At 35.3% G+C, this 13,861-nt stretch overlaps 1 protein-coding gene across 6 annotated transcripts; it reads left to right on the forward strand.

Moving 5' to 3' along the window:
* The first annotated feature begins 4,358 nt into the window (after positions 1-4,358).
* On the forward strand, positions 4,359-13,079 carry LOC18425945 (hypothetical protein). 6 transcript variants are annotated; one of them, XR_016057801.1, is made up of 9 exons: positions 4,359-4,575; positions 4,688-4,716; positions 5,517-5,848; positions 5,964-6,138; positions 10,981-11,176; positions 11,300-11,383; positions 11,721-11,769; positions 11,853-12,188; positions 12,719-13,079. XR_016057801.1 is itself a non-coding variant. In XM_020662239.2 (9 exons), the coding sequence occupies exons 3-9, from the start codon at positions 5,533-5,535 to the stop codon at positions 12,803-12,805; spliced, it is 1,236 nt and encodes a 411-aa protein (XP_020517898.1). In that variant the 5' UTR covers positions 4,359-4,575; positions 4,688-4,716; positions 5,517-5,532; the 3' UTR covers positions 12,806-13,079. The 6 variants fall into 6 exon arrangements, 4 of the variants coding, with proteins under 4 accessions (XP_020517898.1, XP_020517900.1, XP_088725944.1 ...); XR_016057802.1 differs by having other exon boundaries at positions 5,517-5,752; XM_020662239.2 differs by having other exon boundaries at positions 11,721-11,828; positions 11,919-12,188.
* Positions 13,080-13,861: the final 782 nt, after the last annotated feature.

Here is a 13,861-nt window from a genome sequence, read left to right on the forward strand (position 1 = left end):
CTTAAGGAGATGTGAGGGTCACTTCCTAGTCACGATTTTATAGGTTAGCTTCATGTTTAGGTGCAATCGGCTAGGGCTTGGATAATCCAAATGAGATAAATAGAACCCGAGTACTTATTGAGTATTCGCCCTGTATGGAATGGTCAAGACTTATGAGACATAAGTCCATATTCTGACATGAGACCATTGCATGGCATGTGCATTTTTATTTCGTACCGGAAGCCACTCTTCCAAATGCATTATCCGAGTTTCGAAGAGTTAGTGCACATGTGCTTTGAGAGGACCCCTATAAGTGTGTTAGATCATGTCTCATAGGGGTACACTTGTAATCCATTAAGAGTCAAATGATCGGAAGTTCTGGCTCAGTGGCTTTGATATTGGCAATTATGTATCCTTCTTTAGTCTATGGAACATAGGTTTATTGGGTCGATCTGAGACTCGACGGAACATTAATCGGGACTAGCCCAATGGAGTACTCTTATACCTATAGTTATTAAGCTTGAGATCTCACTATACCTTTTTTCTGATTTTATAATGATGAAAAAAAACTAAAAACTGCTAAAAAATACTTGAAATATTTATTGTGAATTTTAGAGAATTGTTTGGAATTTTATTTGCTAAAAAAATGAGGGTTTTCATATTGTTTGGCTCAAATTTAGTACCATGTCGCGTCCAAGTGGCCATAGAGCCGCCACATGGCACCCCCATCTCACTCTAGGATCACCGCCCAGTTGGGCTCTGATCCCTAGGCGAGGGACTAGATTGTCATTTGGTTGCTTGTTTTATAAGGGGTTGTGTTATGGTGTCTTATTATATATTGTTATATTTTGTAATATAATGTTATAAATTAAAGCCTATTTTTTATCACATGTCTTAATTAACTCACAAATGGGTCATGCATGGCTTGTATGAAGTTTAATTAATTAATTTATTTGATATTAAAGAGAAAATACATTTTCAAATTTGAGTTGAAAAATATCTTCACTCACTTAGGTGAAGGGGACATTATCTTTAAATTGATTGGTTTGAAATTTTAGATCTATAAAGTGATTGGCTTTAATAAAGTAGAATATCTCTACATATGTGTACTTTACCAATTACTTCTTTGCCCTTTAGCCTTTATAGTTATCTAATCTAATACATTATTAAAAAAAACTAAGGGTATTTTTGTAAGGCCATATTAGATACAATTGGAACAAAAACATGAGCCAAGGACAAAATGGTAAAGAGACATAACTTAGGGTTAGGGTGAGTGATAATAGTGTGAAATCTCATCCCTTCATCCTAGTGGTTGGATGGGGATGGGTGGCTAAGTACATTTACCTCTTATGTGCCTTTGGATTAGTGCATCAAGCGTGTTAATTTAATCCAAAATTACACCCATGTTACAAAAGCATATCGTGAGATCTTAAACCCTAACTATCTCAACTCTTGAACCATTTTGGAAAATAGTTGCTCTCTTCATTCTTCTAAGGTTTTGTGAGAGAAAATTGAAGAGAGAGAGTTTTTAGAGTTCCATTAATGGTGATCTTGATAATGGTCCTCCTTTATTACGCTTAAGTCCATAGTGTGCATTTATCAAGGTAAACTCCATTGAATTTTCTTTTCTCATAAGATCATATCCTTGGCATCTATAATTGCTAGAGTTTTGAATTTAGAAATGTTTCATTGATCTTAGAATCCTCATTTGATCATCTTTGTCATCATGCTTATTCATAGTGTGGTCCTTCATGAGTTATAGCCTATATACATAAGAATCCATGATCATGCATAGTATCCATTGATTATTTTGCTTCATCCCCATCAAATAATTTAGTCTTAGAGTGTCATCCCATTTTCAGAACTTTTTCATTACGTTTTTATCTATGGGGGTTCATAATCTTTCCATACAAGCCCTTTTGGTGGTCCGAAGGACCACCGTATGTAGTTTGGCCATAACACTCTTGTTCTTTATCCAATTCGATTCAAACCTTTTTCACTCTGTTTTGGATGATAATGCCAGTGTGTTGAGATATTAAGAAGTGATTTTAAGGTATATAATTTCTTTCCATTTGGATTAGACACTCTTGTAAGATTGAACTACTTTTGTACAATCCGAAAGGACAAAATTAAGTCCTTATAGGGCCCGATTGTATGGCCCTAATACAAGGGGTTCAAAACATGGCTTTTCTATTTCAATTTGGCATTCTAATTCACTGTTTAGTTGATTTTATTCTTTAGAATTTTGTTTAGATTAGTTGCATGATGTGTTTAAGCTTTGGGACATAGTTTATATAATGTGTGCTATGAAAGTGTAATTCATAAGCTAGTCTTGCTTTATATGTAATTGCCCCATAAGGAGTCGGTATTTAAATTTATTTACAGTGGTTATACAAGGCTAGAAATGGTTATAATTGTTATGTAAAAAGATTGTAACTTATTCACTTAACTTGGTTTTTTGCAAGTGGCTTGTTAAAGGTGTCCATTTTGCCTTGTTTTTCGACTTGAAAATTTGCTCTAGTCTTTGCATCCACTTTCAAAATGCTCTGCTACATATTTTCGCAAGTCATCTAACCTAGTTTTACTGTCAATCATAAATGTACATGCATCGCCACCAATATAATCTAAAGTCTCATCGACATTTGATTGTAGTTCTCCACAAAATATACAATAAATCAATCTGCTATCACTCATTTTATTTTGCCATGCACAAGATTTGTAATAATTTGTACTCCACACATTGAACTTGCTCAAGTTTGGTAACCTCAATCTAGAATTTTTTAAAATAGCTACAACTAAATTTTAATAAGAGGTAGGTAAGCATATTGTTGGTGGGTACATAAACCTACAAAAATATTTCTAACAAGGATTATCTGAATACTGCAATCTTAATGATTTTATCCTGTTAATGTCTAGATTTTTTTGTAATTTATGGAAAATAGTCTTGAAATAAAGATCCTCAAAAGATGACCCAATTTTTAAGATAAACATGCAATATAGACCATCCTAAAGCCTGCTTTTTGGGTTTTTTTTTTTTAAAAGAACTACTACTAAAATTAACAAGAGCTAGCCATTTTTTTTTAATGACAAACTAAATTTTGAACAAGAGAAATAGGATGGATCATCAAATAAGAAACAATTAATGGAAAGATAACAAAGAGAAAACAAATACAGCAAAACAAACCCAAAATTTACTACAACCAAGAACATTCAAACCCTAAAATCACAATAGAGAAAAAATGATAAGCTCCATAATAATTTAATAAGAAAAATTACCATAATTCTTAAGCTATGAGCAATCAATTGAGATCAAATGACTTAATGATTTTCAATCTAAAAAAATCCCAAAATTTCCTACCGAACATTCTAGCCCTAGAATGACAATAGACAATAAAGAAAAAAAGCCAAACTCCATAACAAACTCAAAAGAAAAACTTCAATAATTCATAGGCCATGAGCAATCAATTTAGATTAAACGACTGAATAATTTTCAATCTAAAAACCACCCAAAATTTCCTACCTCCAAGATCATTCTAGGCCTAAAATGGCAACGGAAAAAAAAAACCAAACTCCATAATGAATTCATAAGAAAAACTTCAATAATTCTTAAACTATGAACAATCCATCCTTTCATTGTCAATGATAGATTAAATACAATAAATTTCAACGAACAATAACCCAACAATAGATTTTCGTGATTTTATTCCATAAAGTACTATATATTTATTTAATAAGAAATGGTTGAAAAAACTCTTTCATACATTTGATGGGGCTGAGAGATTAACAGTAAAACTCGAGCTCGGCCTTTGTGGGCTTGGGCTGGGGCGAAAAAATTGAGACCCGAGCCATTTCACAGAGAGGGTGGGCCTTCAGTCCTTTGCACAGGGAGAGGGAGAGAGCTTGGGTAGAGAGAGAGAGCGCGAGAGAGCGAGGTCGGGCCATGAGAGAAAGCGAGAGAGAGGGAGGTCGGGCCAGGGGAGAAAGCGAGAGGAGGGAGGCTTGGGCCGGGAGATAGAGCGAGAGAGAAAGAGAAAGAAGCTGCGGTTAAAAAACGAGAGAGAGAGAGAGAGAGAGGAGAAATGTCGGTAAAAAAGGTGAAGTAAAAAGGACGCTAGTTTAGACATTGATTTTTATTTAGTTCTGCTTTTTTTGGGGGGGCGGGGGGGGAGTATTTGATTTTTGGAAAAAAATGAGAGAAAATCTTAGGTTGGGAATAAATTTCATAGAAAGTTTCGACCGATTTTTTTGGCAAGTTGCATAGAAAGAAAGTGTGGTCTGGCGTTCTTTTTGTAATTTGCCCTTTTTTAAACGTCGCCATAAACGGGAAAAACGCTCTCAAGATTTGGAAGTTAAAAGGATGTTACACAGTGTGTTCCCATGTTCTATTTGGGCATTCGCGCGATCGACCAAGCTTGCGTGCTCAATAACAAAAAAGGGCGCAGGAACCACAGTGCCTGAGTTTGAAACACCATTGGAGGCGCATAATAAATACCATGCTCCCCTGAAGCATATAATCATCTAAGTAAAAGTATCACTTTGATCGACTGTAAAGGCAAAGGCTTCGAGAGCAACAATCTCTGTTTCTTGCTTGCTCTGGTTCGAGCAACTGCTTCTTCTTGAGCCTTATTTTTTAGCTTGAATTGCCACTTCTTGTAGTGATATCAATCCAATATGATTTATGTTACATTGTGGAAATTTGGTTTTGCAGTGACCTCGATCTTCGGAGAAGTTGGTCAGGTTTGGAATTCATTTTTTCTCTATTGTCCAGTTCAAGAACTCTGAATTCATCATTAATTACTTTCCAATTTGTTTCCATCACATTTTATAGCGTTTGTAATCATGGTTTCCGATTTGGAACTATCTTTCGATATCTATTTGTTGCTCTTTTACTTTATGCCTATAATTCTTATTCTTTCTCTTTTTTTACAAGAATTCTTGTTCTTTTTCTCCTGAGTAAGTTCGTTCTGGTCTGAGCGGTTTTGGGTTCTGGTAACTTCGTTTTATGTTTGAAGGTTTCTTGATGCATTGGTGGGCTTGTATTCAGTCTTTGTTGCTTTGGATTTTGAAACAAGAGCCCAGAGATCATTTTTTTTTGTTTGGCTTCATTCTTGTAATTGTTCCACTTCTTGACAGTCAATAGATGTGAATATTGTAGGCCTAGGTGGATCAACAAACACCATTTTGCCTTTAAGGCTGTTTTCAAATGTGTCAACAGATTGTTTCCCAGATATTGTAGCATTTGATTGCCTTGATTGATTCCCTACTTCAAGATATTCACTGAATGCCGCTACTTGTCCTTGAAGATTGATGCTATTTAAAATGCATCATAATTTAAACTACATTGTTATTGAATATAATTGTTTTTCCTTGAAATCAATGATCATTTCTGAACTCCACCCTGGTAATTTCTTGGCAAACGCACGTGAATATTGAAATTATGGTCTGGGAAAGAAACCATTAATTTACAATCTGTTTGTCTCTTGTTTCAAGTTTCGAGTAATCTTTTTGGCCTGAAATCAAATTTCTGGATATTGTAGAACCCGTGATATCGTCATGGCATATTATATCCCACCACATAAAAGAAACACCAAGGATACAGAGAACTCAACATCATCACCTTCATCACTCATTCCCCAATTGGAAGAGAGTTTGAATTTGGGGACATGGTATGCTGGTTCCTCCGGTCATTCAAGTGGGAATCTCAAACGTGACATGCCCAAAAGATACTCCAAGGACTCCATTTCAAGATCGTGGCATGTTGGGATGTCGCATGGTATGCAATCATCAGAATCTCCATTAGTTTCTTTGAAACAATATCCTTGTGGATTTGTTGAACAAACAACTGGTAAAATGCCCCTTGCTATTGTGGGTAAGAGTTCTCAGCTTTGATACTTTGTTTGACTTCTTCTATTTGTGTGCTTATTTTCTTTGAATCCTGTTACAATATAGTGTGATTGATTAGTTTAATTATTTCTCTCTTGTAGCTAAGGAAGAAAGTGGACACAATACGACTTTGGAGCCTTGGTTACACGTTGCAGAGAAGATACAACCGGACCTAATTTCTGCTTTCCAAACTGTAAAAAGCCAAATGGCTTTTGCGATGTCTGAAGAATTAAAGCTTTTACTGACTGTCCGCTTTGGGAAAATTCTTTTTTATGGGTAAGACTTCACTAATTGGTTTTTGTTTTGGGAATCTCGTGGTTGAAATTTCTCTTGCTTTCTGGATGTTGTCATAATTTTTTCATGATTTAACTTTAGTGAGAGTTAAAAGAAAGAATTTATTTTATGGAGAAGACTGTTAATTTTTAGTTTTTGCATTGGAATGTGTTTTATAATATGCAACAGAAAGCTTAGTTCTACAGAGTGAACTTCTTCCTGGTAAGTGCCTCGGTTGTAATGTCAGCTATTTGATTAGAACTATGTACATGAATAACCCTGATTTCATTATCTTGGCCAAGCGACATTTACTCCTTCACAAGTGAGGTTGAAATCTTGGAATTAGAACAATAATGAGAGCAAGTAAAAAGAAATTTCTTTCTTCTAACTCTCAATAAAGTTAAATCATGAAAAGATTATGAGAATCCATAGAAGTAATGTTTGCCCTTTTATCCATCAAAATGGATAACCCCAATTATTTCTTGTTGAAAAATCAAGTTCTTCAAGTCGTTCAAAACCAAAACATGGCTAGCTGTCTTGATGGGTCACATCCTTATCCACCTGACCAAATTTAAGAAAAGTCAATTGATGAAGTTGAAACCACCACCCTTAAGCATCCCAAAGGATATCCCATGATCAGCTAGTGGTTAGCTGGTTGTTTGCCTCCAATTCTCTATATATACGTACAATATTGTTGATCTGCCTACTGCTCGAGATGCTTGAATCACTCTTGAAGGACTCCATACTGAAAAATAATAAGGCCAGAAAGATGCAGCTGAGCTTGAACTTCAAATTTGCAGGATAGGTTTGTTGTCTATCACATACTATTTTCATCCCTTCAAGGAAATATGTGATACACTAGCAGCAATACAATGGGGTTTTAGCAATAAAGTTTAAGTATTTTACATTATCATTGTACTAGGAGAATATAAATGGCAACCTATTCTATTGAACTGTGAAAGTATGTTCATTCAAAATGCCATTTCAAATCATCATTAACAATACAGCAGTATCAGCCTTCGTTGCTCAAATTTCAAGAGCTTTCTATCCATGGCGCAGTAGAGGTTATTCTCCACGCCATAGAGGCAGAGGAAATTCTTAGAGGCATTCTTCCTCAACAGCGCCAGACACGTGGGACTTGATACCATGCATAACCGCTCAAAATGTGATACATAAAGTCTTGCCAATCAAGCCACTACCCTCACATTGGAGTCTTAGTCGAGCAGGAACAGAGACTATGAGAGAGATTTTTATGATGATTTGAATCATCTATTTGTAGATAATGACGTGGACCAGTTATAGCGATATTCAAATAATAAATTTTGTCATCAAATTATTGATGAATTCATCTCCTTCACTGGACTCTCCCATGAGCATGGAACCTTTATGGTAGAAGAATTTAAAATTAAGGAGTGCATCCCTTTCGATGATAAAAGTCAAGATCATGCTGTATAGATGCTATGCATGAAGAGATTAATATCGAAATGTTACATTGGAAATAGTTTTTCCTTGGGATAGGTTCTAAATGGATCTACAAAGTGAAACTCAAGCAAGATGGAAGTGGCGAAAGATCTTAAGCTTGCCTGGTGGCCCAAGGATATAACCAGGAATATGGATTAGACTATGATGGCCCAAGGATATAACCAGGAATATGGATTAGACTATGATGGCCCAAGGATATAACCAGGAATATGGATTAGACTATGATGAGACCTTTAATCCTGTGGCTAAATATGCCACCATAAGAATTAGTCTCCCCTGGGCTGTAATAGAAAAATGGGAGTGTGCCAACTAGATGTACAATATGTATTTCTCTGTGGGGCCTTGCTAGAGGAGCTTTATATGGCTCAATGTCCAGGATTTAAGAGCAACAGATTTCCTCATTATGCGTATAAGCTAAAGAAAGCAATATATGGTTCAATCACACCCCAAGGGCTTGGTTTGAAAGCTTCTAAGGAGGGATGAAGGAAGATGGCTTCATCTTGTGTAATGTTGACTATTCATTGTTCATCAATAAAAGAAAAGGTAGCATAACTCTCACACCTCTATATGTTGATTATATGATCATTACTGGAAAGGATAATGAAGGAATAACTCAGTGAATATTTGCCTTTTACAATACCAGATATAGCACTTGAAGTAAACACAGTCTGGCAGCACACATAAAAGACATCGAAGCCACATCTTGATATGGCCAAAAGAATTTTATTGTATATTAAGAGGTTAGTCAATATTGGCCTTCAATATGTATATCAAGAGAAACCTAAACTCATGGGTTACACAGATGTTGATTGGGCTGGTTTTCCAAATAATGCAAGGCTGGTCATCAGTTTTTGTGTATTCTTGGGAAAGAATTTGGTAACTATGTCTAAGTCGGGCACAGACACTGGATATAGGGCAATATCAGTCATAAACCTCGTAGTTATCCAACATACTCTTTGAAATTGGAGTTCCCTTTAGAGGTCCTATAAAGACGTACTGTGACAATTAGAGTGCAATTAAATTGTTAGATAATCCACTGAAAGATGGGAAGGACTTTGAACGTAGATCATCATTACGTACAGGAAGAATGTCGGCATTATGGATCAAGGTGATTCATGTGTTGAATCTAATCAAAATAGCCACATTATGGCCAACTCACTAAGAAGAAGTTTACTCAAGATAGAACAACCTATGTTATCAAGTCAGCTTAAGGGGAGTGTGCTGAATCTAATCAAAAGAGCCGCATTATGACCAACTTACTAAGAAGAAGTTTACTCAAGATAGAACAACCTTTCTACGTTATCATGTGAGCTTAAGGGGAGTGTTAAAGATATGAGACTTGTCTAATTTCTTTCTAGTGTCTTTTGTTGTTTTTGTTTGGGCAACTCAGTCATTTTAGCCTCCTCCATATCCTACATGTACTCAAGATGGTATTTAATACATATAATTATCCTTCTTAAAACTTTATAGGCCATGACTTTCCCATAGTTACAGACCCACATATATGTGTGTACATCCATATGCATGTGCATAACAAATATATACATGAATTTACAAATATGTGTATGTGTTTCAATGGGCCGGTTTATTCATAAAAATCTAGTTATGACTTCTAACACTCCTATGGTTACTAAGATCGACATTTTGGTGAGAATGGATGGCAAAAACTATGCTTCGCAGGTTTTCCATGTCAAAAGTTTTCTGATAGCTTCAAATCTATGGAATTATGTAGATGGCTGTTCGTTAAAACGACAACAATAAGGAATCCAATGCTTGGATTTCAAGAAATGCCAAAATAGTGAGATAGATTTTGAATTCAGTTGATTTCTTTATTGAAACCAATTTAACTAGATTTATCATTGGTAAGGACATGGTTGACTTCTCTATCCTTTCTCCAACCAGGAAGAGTTGGAGAACAAGCTTTATCTGGGAAGATTTGACTGTTAAAACTTCTTTGCCATGAGGAATTAATGTGGAGTGACCCTATAATGATGGAATGTTGTATCCCCAGGAACACATCAACTATCACGTGGCAGTCAAAAAATACAATGCATTGTGCATTTCTGATTGGGAATGTGCTCAAATCTCAACTTGTTAGGGGATCTTGTCTTCATTTAGGTGGACTCCTCATTTAGGTGATGATTTATTTGAAAGTTTGGCTAAAGAGATAAGGATTCACAACTCGGAAAGCAAGAGAAATCAATTATTTTGGCTTTTGTGGTATGAATTCTAGACAAGATGTTTCCAAACTCAAGTTCTCATTTTTCAAGTGAAATTGGCCGCATTTCTCCTGATTGCAAGAGTGGATAATAATTTTCACAATGAAGTTGAACATGTAATTAGTCCTTCCCACAAGCAACCTTCCATTAAGAGGCATGGATATTGCCATGTGATTTGGCTCCTCTGCATCTAGTAAAAAGTGAGTCTAATTAGGGTTTTTGAAATCCGAAATTAGTTTTGTTTTATTTGTTAATGATGAAATAAAAGGACAAGATTTACTTGCATGGGATTCTTGAATGAGAATCAAATTTTTGTGTTCATATTCTATTATCGTGCTCTATAACCAATTTTTTTCAAGTCCTTAATCAATATTTGAAGCCAGGAAGTTGTATTGTATTAGGGTCTTAAACCCAAATTATTTATGTACTGAAGTTCTGAAACTTTTGGTAACAAGAACAGGTGCTTAAAGTTAAATACATATTCTCTCACATCAAAGATTTTATATGCTTATATTTCCTAAGAGATACACATGCTGAGTTCATTTTTGTGACCTGGGTTTTAAGTTTTCAACAAAATGTGCATGCTGCTTTCAAGTTTTAACATGATGCTAATATCTATGAACCTTAGCTGTTGAAATATATCAATGTTCATAATTTGCAAAAACAGATTCATTTAAAATCCTTTTTGTTTTTTTTGAGGACCATTTGCATGGAATTTCAGATAAAAGCTAGTAAGACAATAGTCATTAAATTGTTGGGAATTTACTTACAACCAGCCAATGTGAAATTTGACAGCTTGGGTGTCACAAAGTTCAAGAAAAATTCTTTTGATATTTGAGTTTGGTCAATGGAATACATGCAGCCACCCAATTTCACATCCAAAGATTAATTGTGACCACCTTGAGTCTCATTCTATACTTTTCCTTTCTTATTTCATGCACACTTATTGCTCCCCATATGTTATCCTCCATAGAGCAGTATCAGAGTGAGACATGCAGTGAACAATCAAATTGTGTCCAATATGCTTTGAACTATCAAATTGCAAAAATTTGCTGTGGCATTGACTTCCAAAGCATAGTGTATTGTGTATTGATATCAATGTATTATCTCTTTGATGTTTTGTTATTAATCGATGTGTATGCAGAGGCACTTCAAGTTGGAACAATTCTATAAACCTGGACATGATCAGAAAGAGTTTAGAAGGTGAGGGTGAAAGCAATAAAGTCCATAAGACATTCTATGGAAATGTTCCTGAGGAATATGTGAAAGCAATTGAATGTCAGGCCATCCCAAAACTAGGACTGCTATGTGGTACAATTAAGGAGAAATACTATTTGAAGGTCCTTATCTGGCTTAATGACTCCCTCTCGATGCTGTTTTTAAGAAATTTGAGCTTGTAACATCAAATGTTGTTTATTGATGTCTTCTTCTTAAAACTCATTTGCATCAATTTTGTCTGACAGATATATGACAAAATGCAAGGTCATGCGAATCTTACATGTAAATGTACTAAAAGACTCAGTGGCAGTGTGCTTGAACTACAAAAGGTGAAGGACCTGCTACCTTACATCAGTATAGTGCCACACATGAACGTTTTCTCAGAAATTATGCAGTTACTCCAAATAATCACCAACCTATCGAACAAATACTGACTCTTCCAGAAATTACTGCCAATATACCGTAGTTGATGGTAGAGGTCACGATCTTGTAGTGTGGATGGGATCTGAAAACTTTAAGCCAGCAAAGTGAAGTTTAATTTATTGAACTAAATCTTAACTCTTATTATGTGAAATGCTTGTCCATTTATAATATGAAGTATCATATCATCAAAAGAAATGTGAGATGAATTTTGAGCTTCTCACTACTTGCCTTTCCATTTTACAGATTGAGACAAACCCGCTACGACACTTGGTGGTTGACATATCATGCCTTGGTAAGAATGTGGACCTACAGTTGATTTTGGCATTCAAGAAGATTTCCACAGAACTGACTGTGAGTTTTACTGAACAAACGCAGAGTGGGGAGGTGTTCCATGGAGCTTGGACTTCGCTCATCTATATTTGTACCAATGTATGGTTTCAGGAGGAGGAAATATTCGGAATATATGAACTGGTGAACTCTGCAGTTATTGATCCAAATGTTAAGGGAAAACTGAGGTGGCCTCTAAAGAAAGAGGGAACTGGAGATAGGTTTTCTATTAGAGGAGTATGGCATACAGAATCAAAGTACTTCCAGGGACAAACAATGAAGCTAAAGCTGAGACATGTATATCGAAATTATGACAAACACTCAACTGGACAAGTCTCTTGGGAAGTCAATCTCGAAATGCAAGAGATAACCAGACTCTTGATGGTGTCCTTCTCTTTTTCTTTTATTGATGACTAATATTTAGTGTTTTGCATAATTTTGTTCGACTTATTGGGTTCTATTGGAAAATAATTGTTGTTGTCTGTTGTCTAGACATTACCATATTGGCTTGTATTGTATTGTCCTCATGGGTATATTTATTTCCAAGGTTTATACATCAGAGGAAGGTGTGTTGGAAACATCATGAAATCCTTTTTATTTGTAATCAACATGCACATAAGAAAATCAACATGCATATATAAAAATTTTATGAACTTTCAGAAAATCATTGAGGATCTGCTAACCAGAAACCCTCTTCCACATGCTTCAAGAGATTGTGTGTGTGTGTCTCTGAGTTTTTTGAAATGATTTTTGTTGAAAATTTCCATTTAACCCTTCTGCATTAGATTGTGCGTGGGTGTTTTTTTATTTTTCTCTTTTTTTTGTTTTGGTTCCTGCTGCTTCAAATCGGTTTATTTTAGGTTGTTGGATTTAATTTTCTTTATTCCTTTTGACATTGGTTGATTATGTTACAGGATCAAATGCTGGATGGCAATAAGGTCGCGGTGGAGAAACTTCAGGAAGCATTAAAATTCATATGGGAAGAGTTCTTGAGTTGCTAAGCCCTGAGACTGTTAAGAGTTCTTATAGCAATCTGAATCAAGGGAATTTTCTTTCATCTTCTCTTGAGTAATTTTGAACGAGTCATGCTCATGAAGCCATTCCTGTTAAGCATTGCTTTAGATATCCTTTTTTTCATCCTGTTCTCAGCATCATAGTATGTCAAATGTCAATGTATTACATTTCTGTTCACTAAAATCATTGTAAAGGGTGGTGGCTTGGAAGTTTGAAGGGGAAGAATGTCCTATATTTTCTATGTGATTCCTTTTTTTATGATGTTTTATATTTTCTGTATGATTCCTTTCTCTGTTTTTGTTGGTATGTTAAAGATGAAAATGGAGGTATGTTGAGGCATCTGCCTGCCCCCTCCCCCCCCAACCATCGATGCTCCTACCCATCCCCCTATTTTCTATATAATACTTACGCCTCCTCCCCCTCCAACCATCGATGCTCCTACCCATCCCCCTATTTTCTATATAATACTTACGAGCATAATGTTCAAGTTACCTCCAAATATATCATGAAAATGTATAGTTTATTTGAGAACTCTAATATTATGTCTCACATATGGTACTTGTGTCATTCTACTTGCTTGTATGCATCTGAGAATTCTTGATGCTTGTTATTGAATACAAATTTACGTAGTGCGAATAAACAATGTAACATTGTAGTTTCTCTTTAATGCCTAGATGTTACTCCGGGTCCCAACCTTTTCCTCACCTCCTTTGTGGGAATCATAAAAGGAGGCACACTTACATGGTTCATAATCACCATAATAACCAGAAGCAAGGTCTATTATTTTTGCATATAGAGGTGAAATATATTTTGCAGAAATATCAATTAAAGGGTTTTTGCTACAAAAACAAATCATTTTACAAAATCATTAAAGGTATCAAATCATCTTCTTTTACATTAAAAGTGTTAAAGTCTTTATGTTTCACTTCTTTTATGTATTTCTTTAAGAAATATAATAAAAAAAACCAAATTGCTGTATTTTAGATTGGGATCCTTAAACAAGTAAGGGTGTTTTGGTAACTTAGCCCTACTTAAGTTTCCTG

This window comes from Amborella trichopoda, chromosome 6 (assembly GCF_054954075.1).
Source record: "Amborella trichopoda isolate Santa Cruz 75 chromosome 6, AtrichopodaSantaCruz75HAP2 v2.0, whole genome shotgun sequence".
Classification (NCBI taxonomy): domain Eukaryota; kingdom Viridiplantae; phylum Streptophyta; class Magnoliopsida; order Amborellales; family Amborellaceae; genus Amborella; species Amborella trichopoda.

Excerpts from the sequence above, each read along its gene's own strand:
- LOC18425945 (XM_020662239.2), top strand. The coding sequence starts at position 5,533 with ATGGCATATTATATCCCACCACATAAAAGAAACACCAAGGATACAGAG. Across the intron at positions 5,849-5,963 it reads AATGCCCCTTGCTATTGTGG|CTAAGGAAGAAAGTGGACAC; the intron begins GTAAGAGTTCTC and ends TCTCTCTTGTAG. Across the intron at positions 11,177-11,299 it reads AGGAGAAATACTATTTGAAG|ATATATGACAAAATGCAAGG; the intron begins GTCCTTATCTGG and ends TTTGTCTGACAG.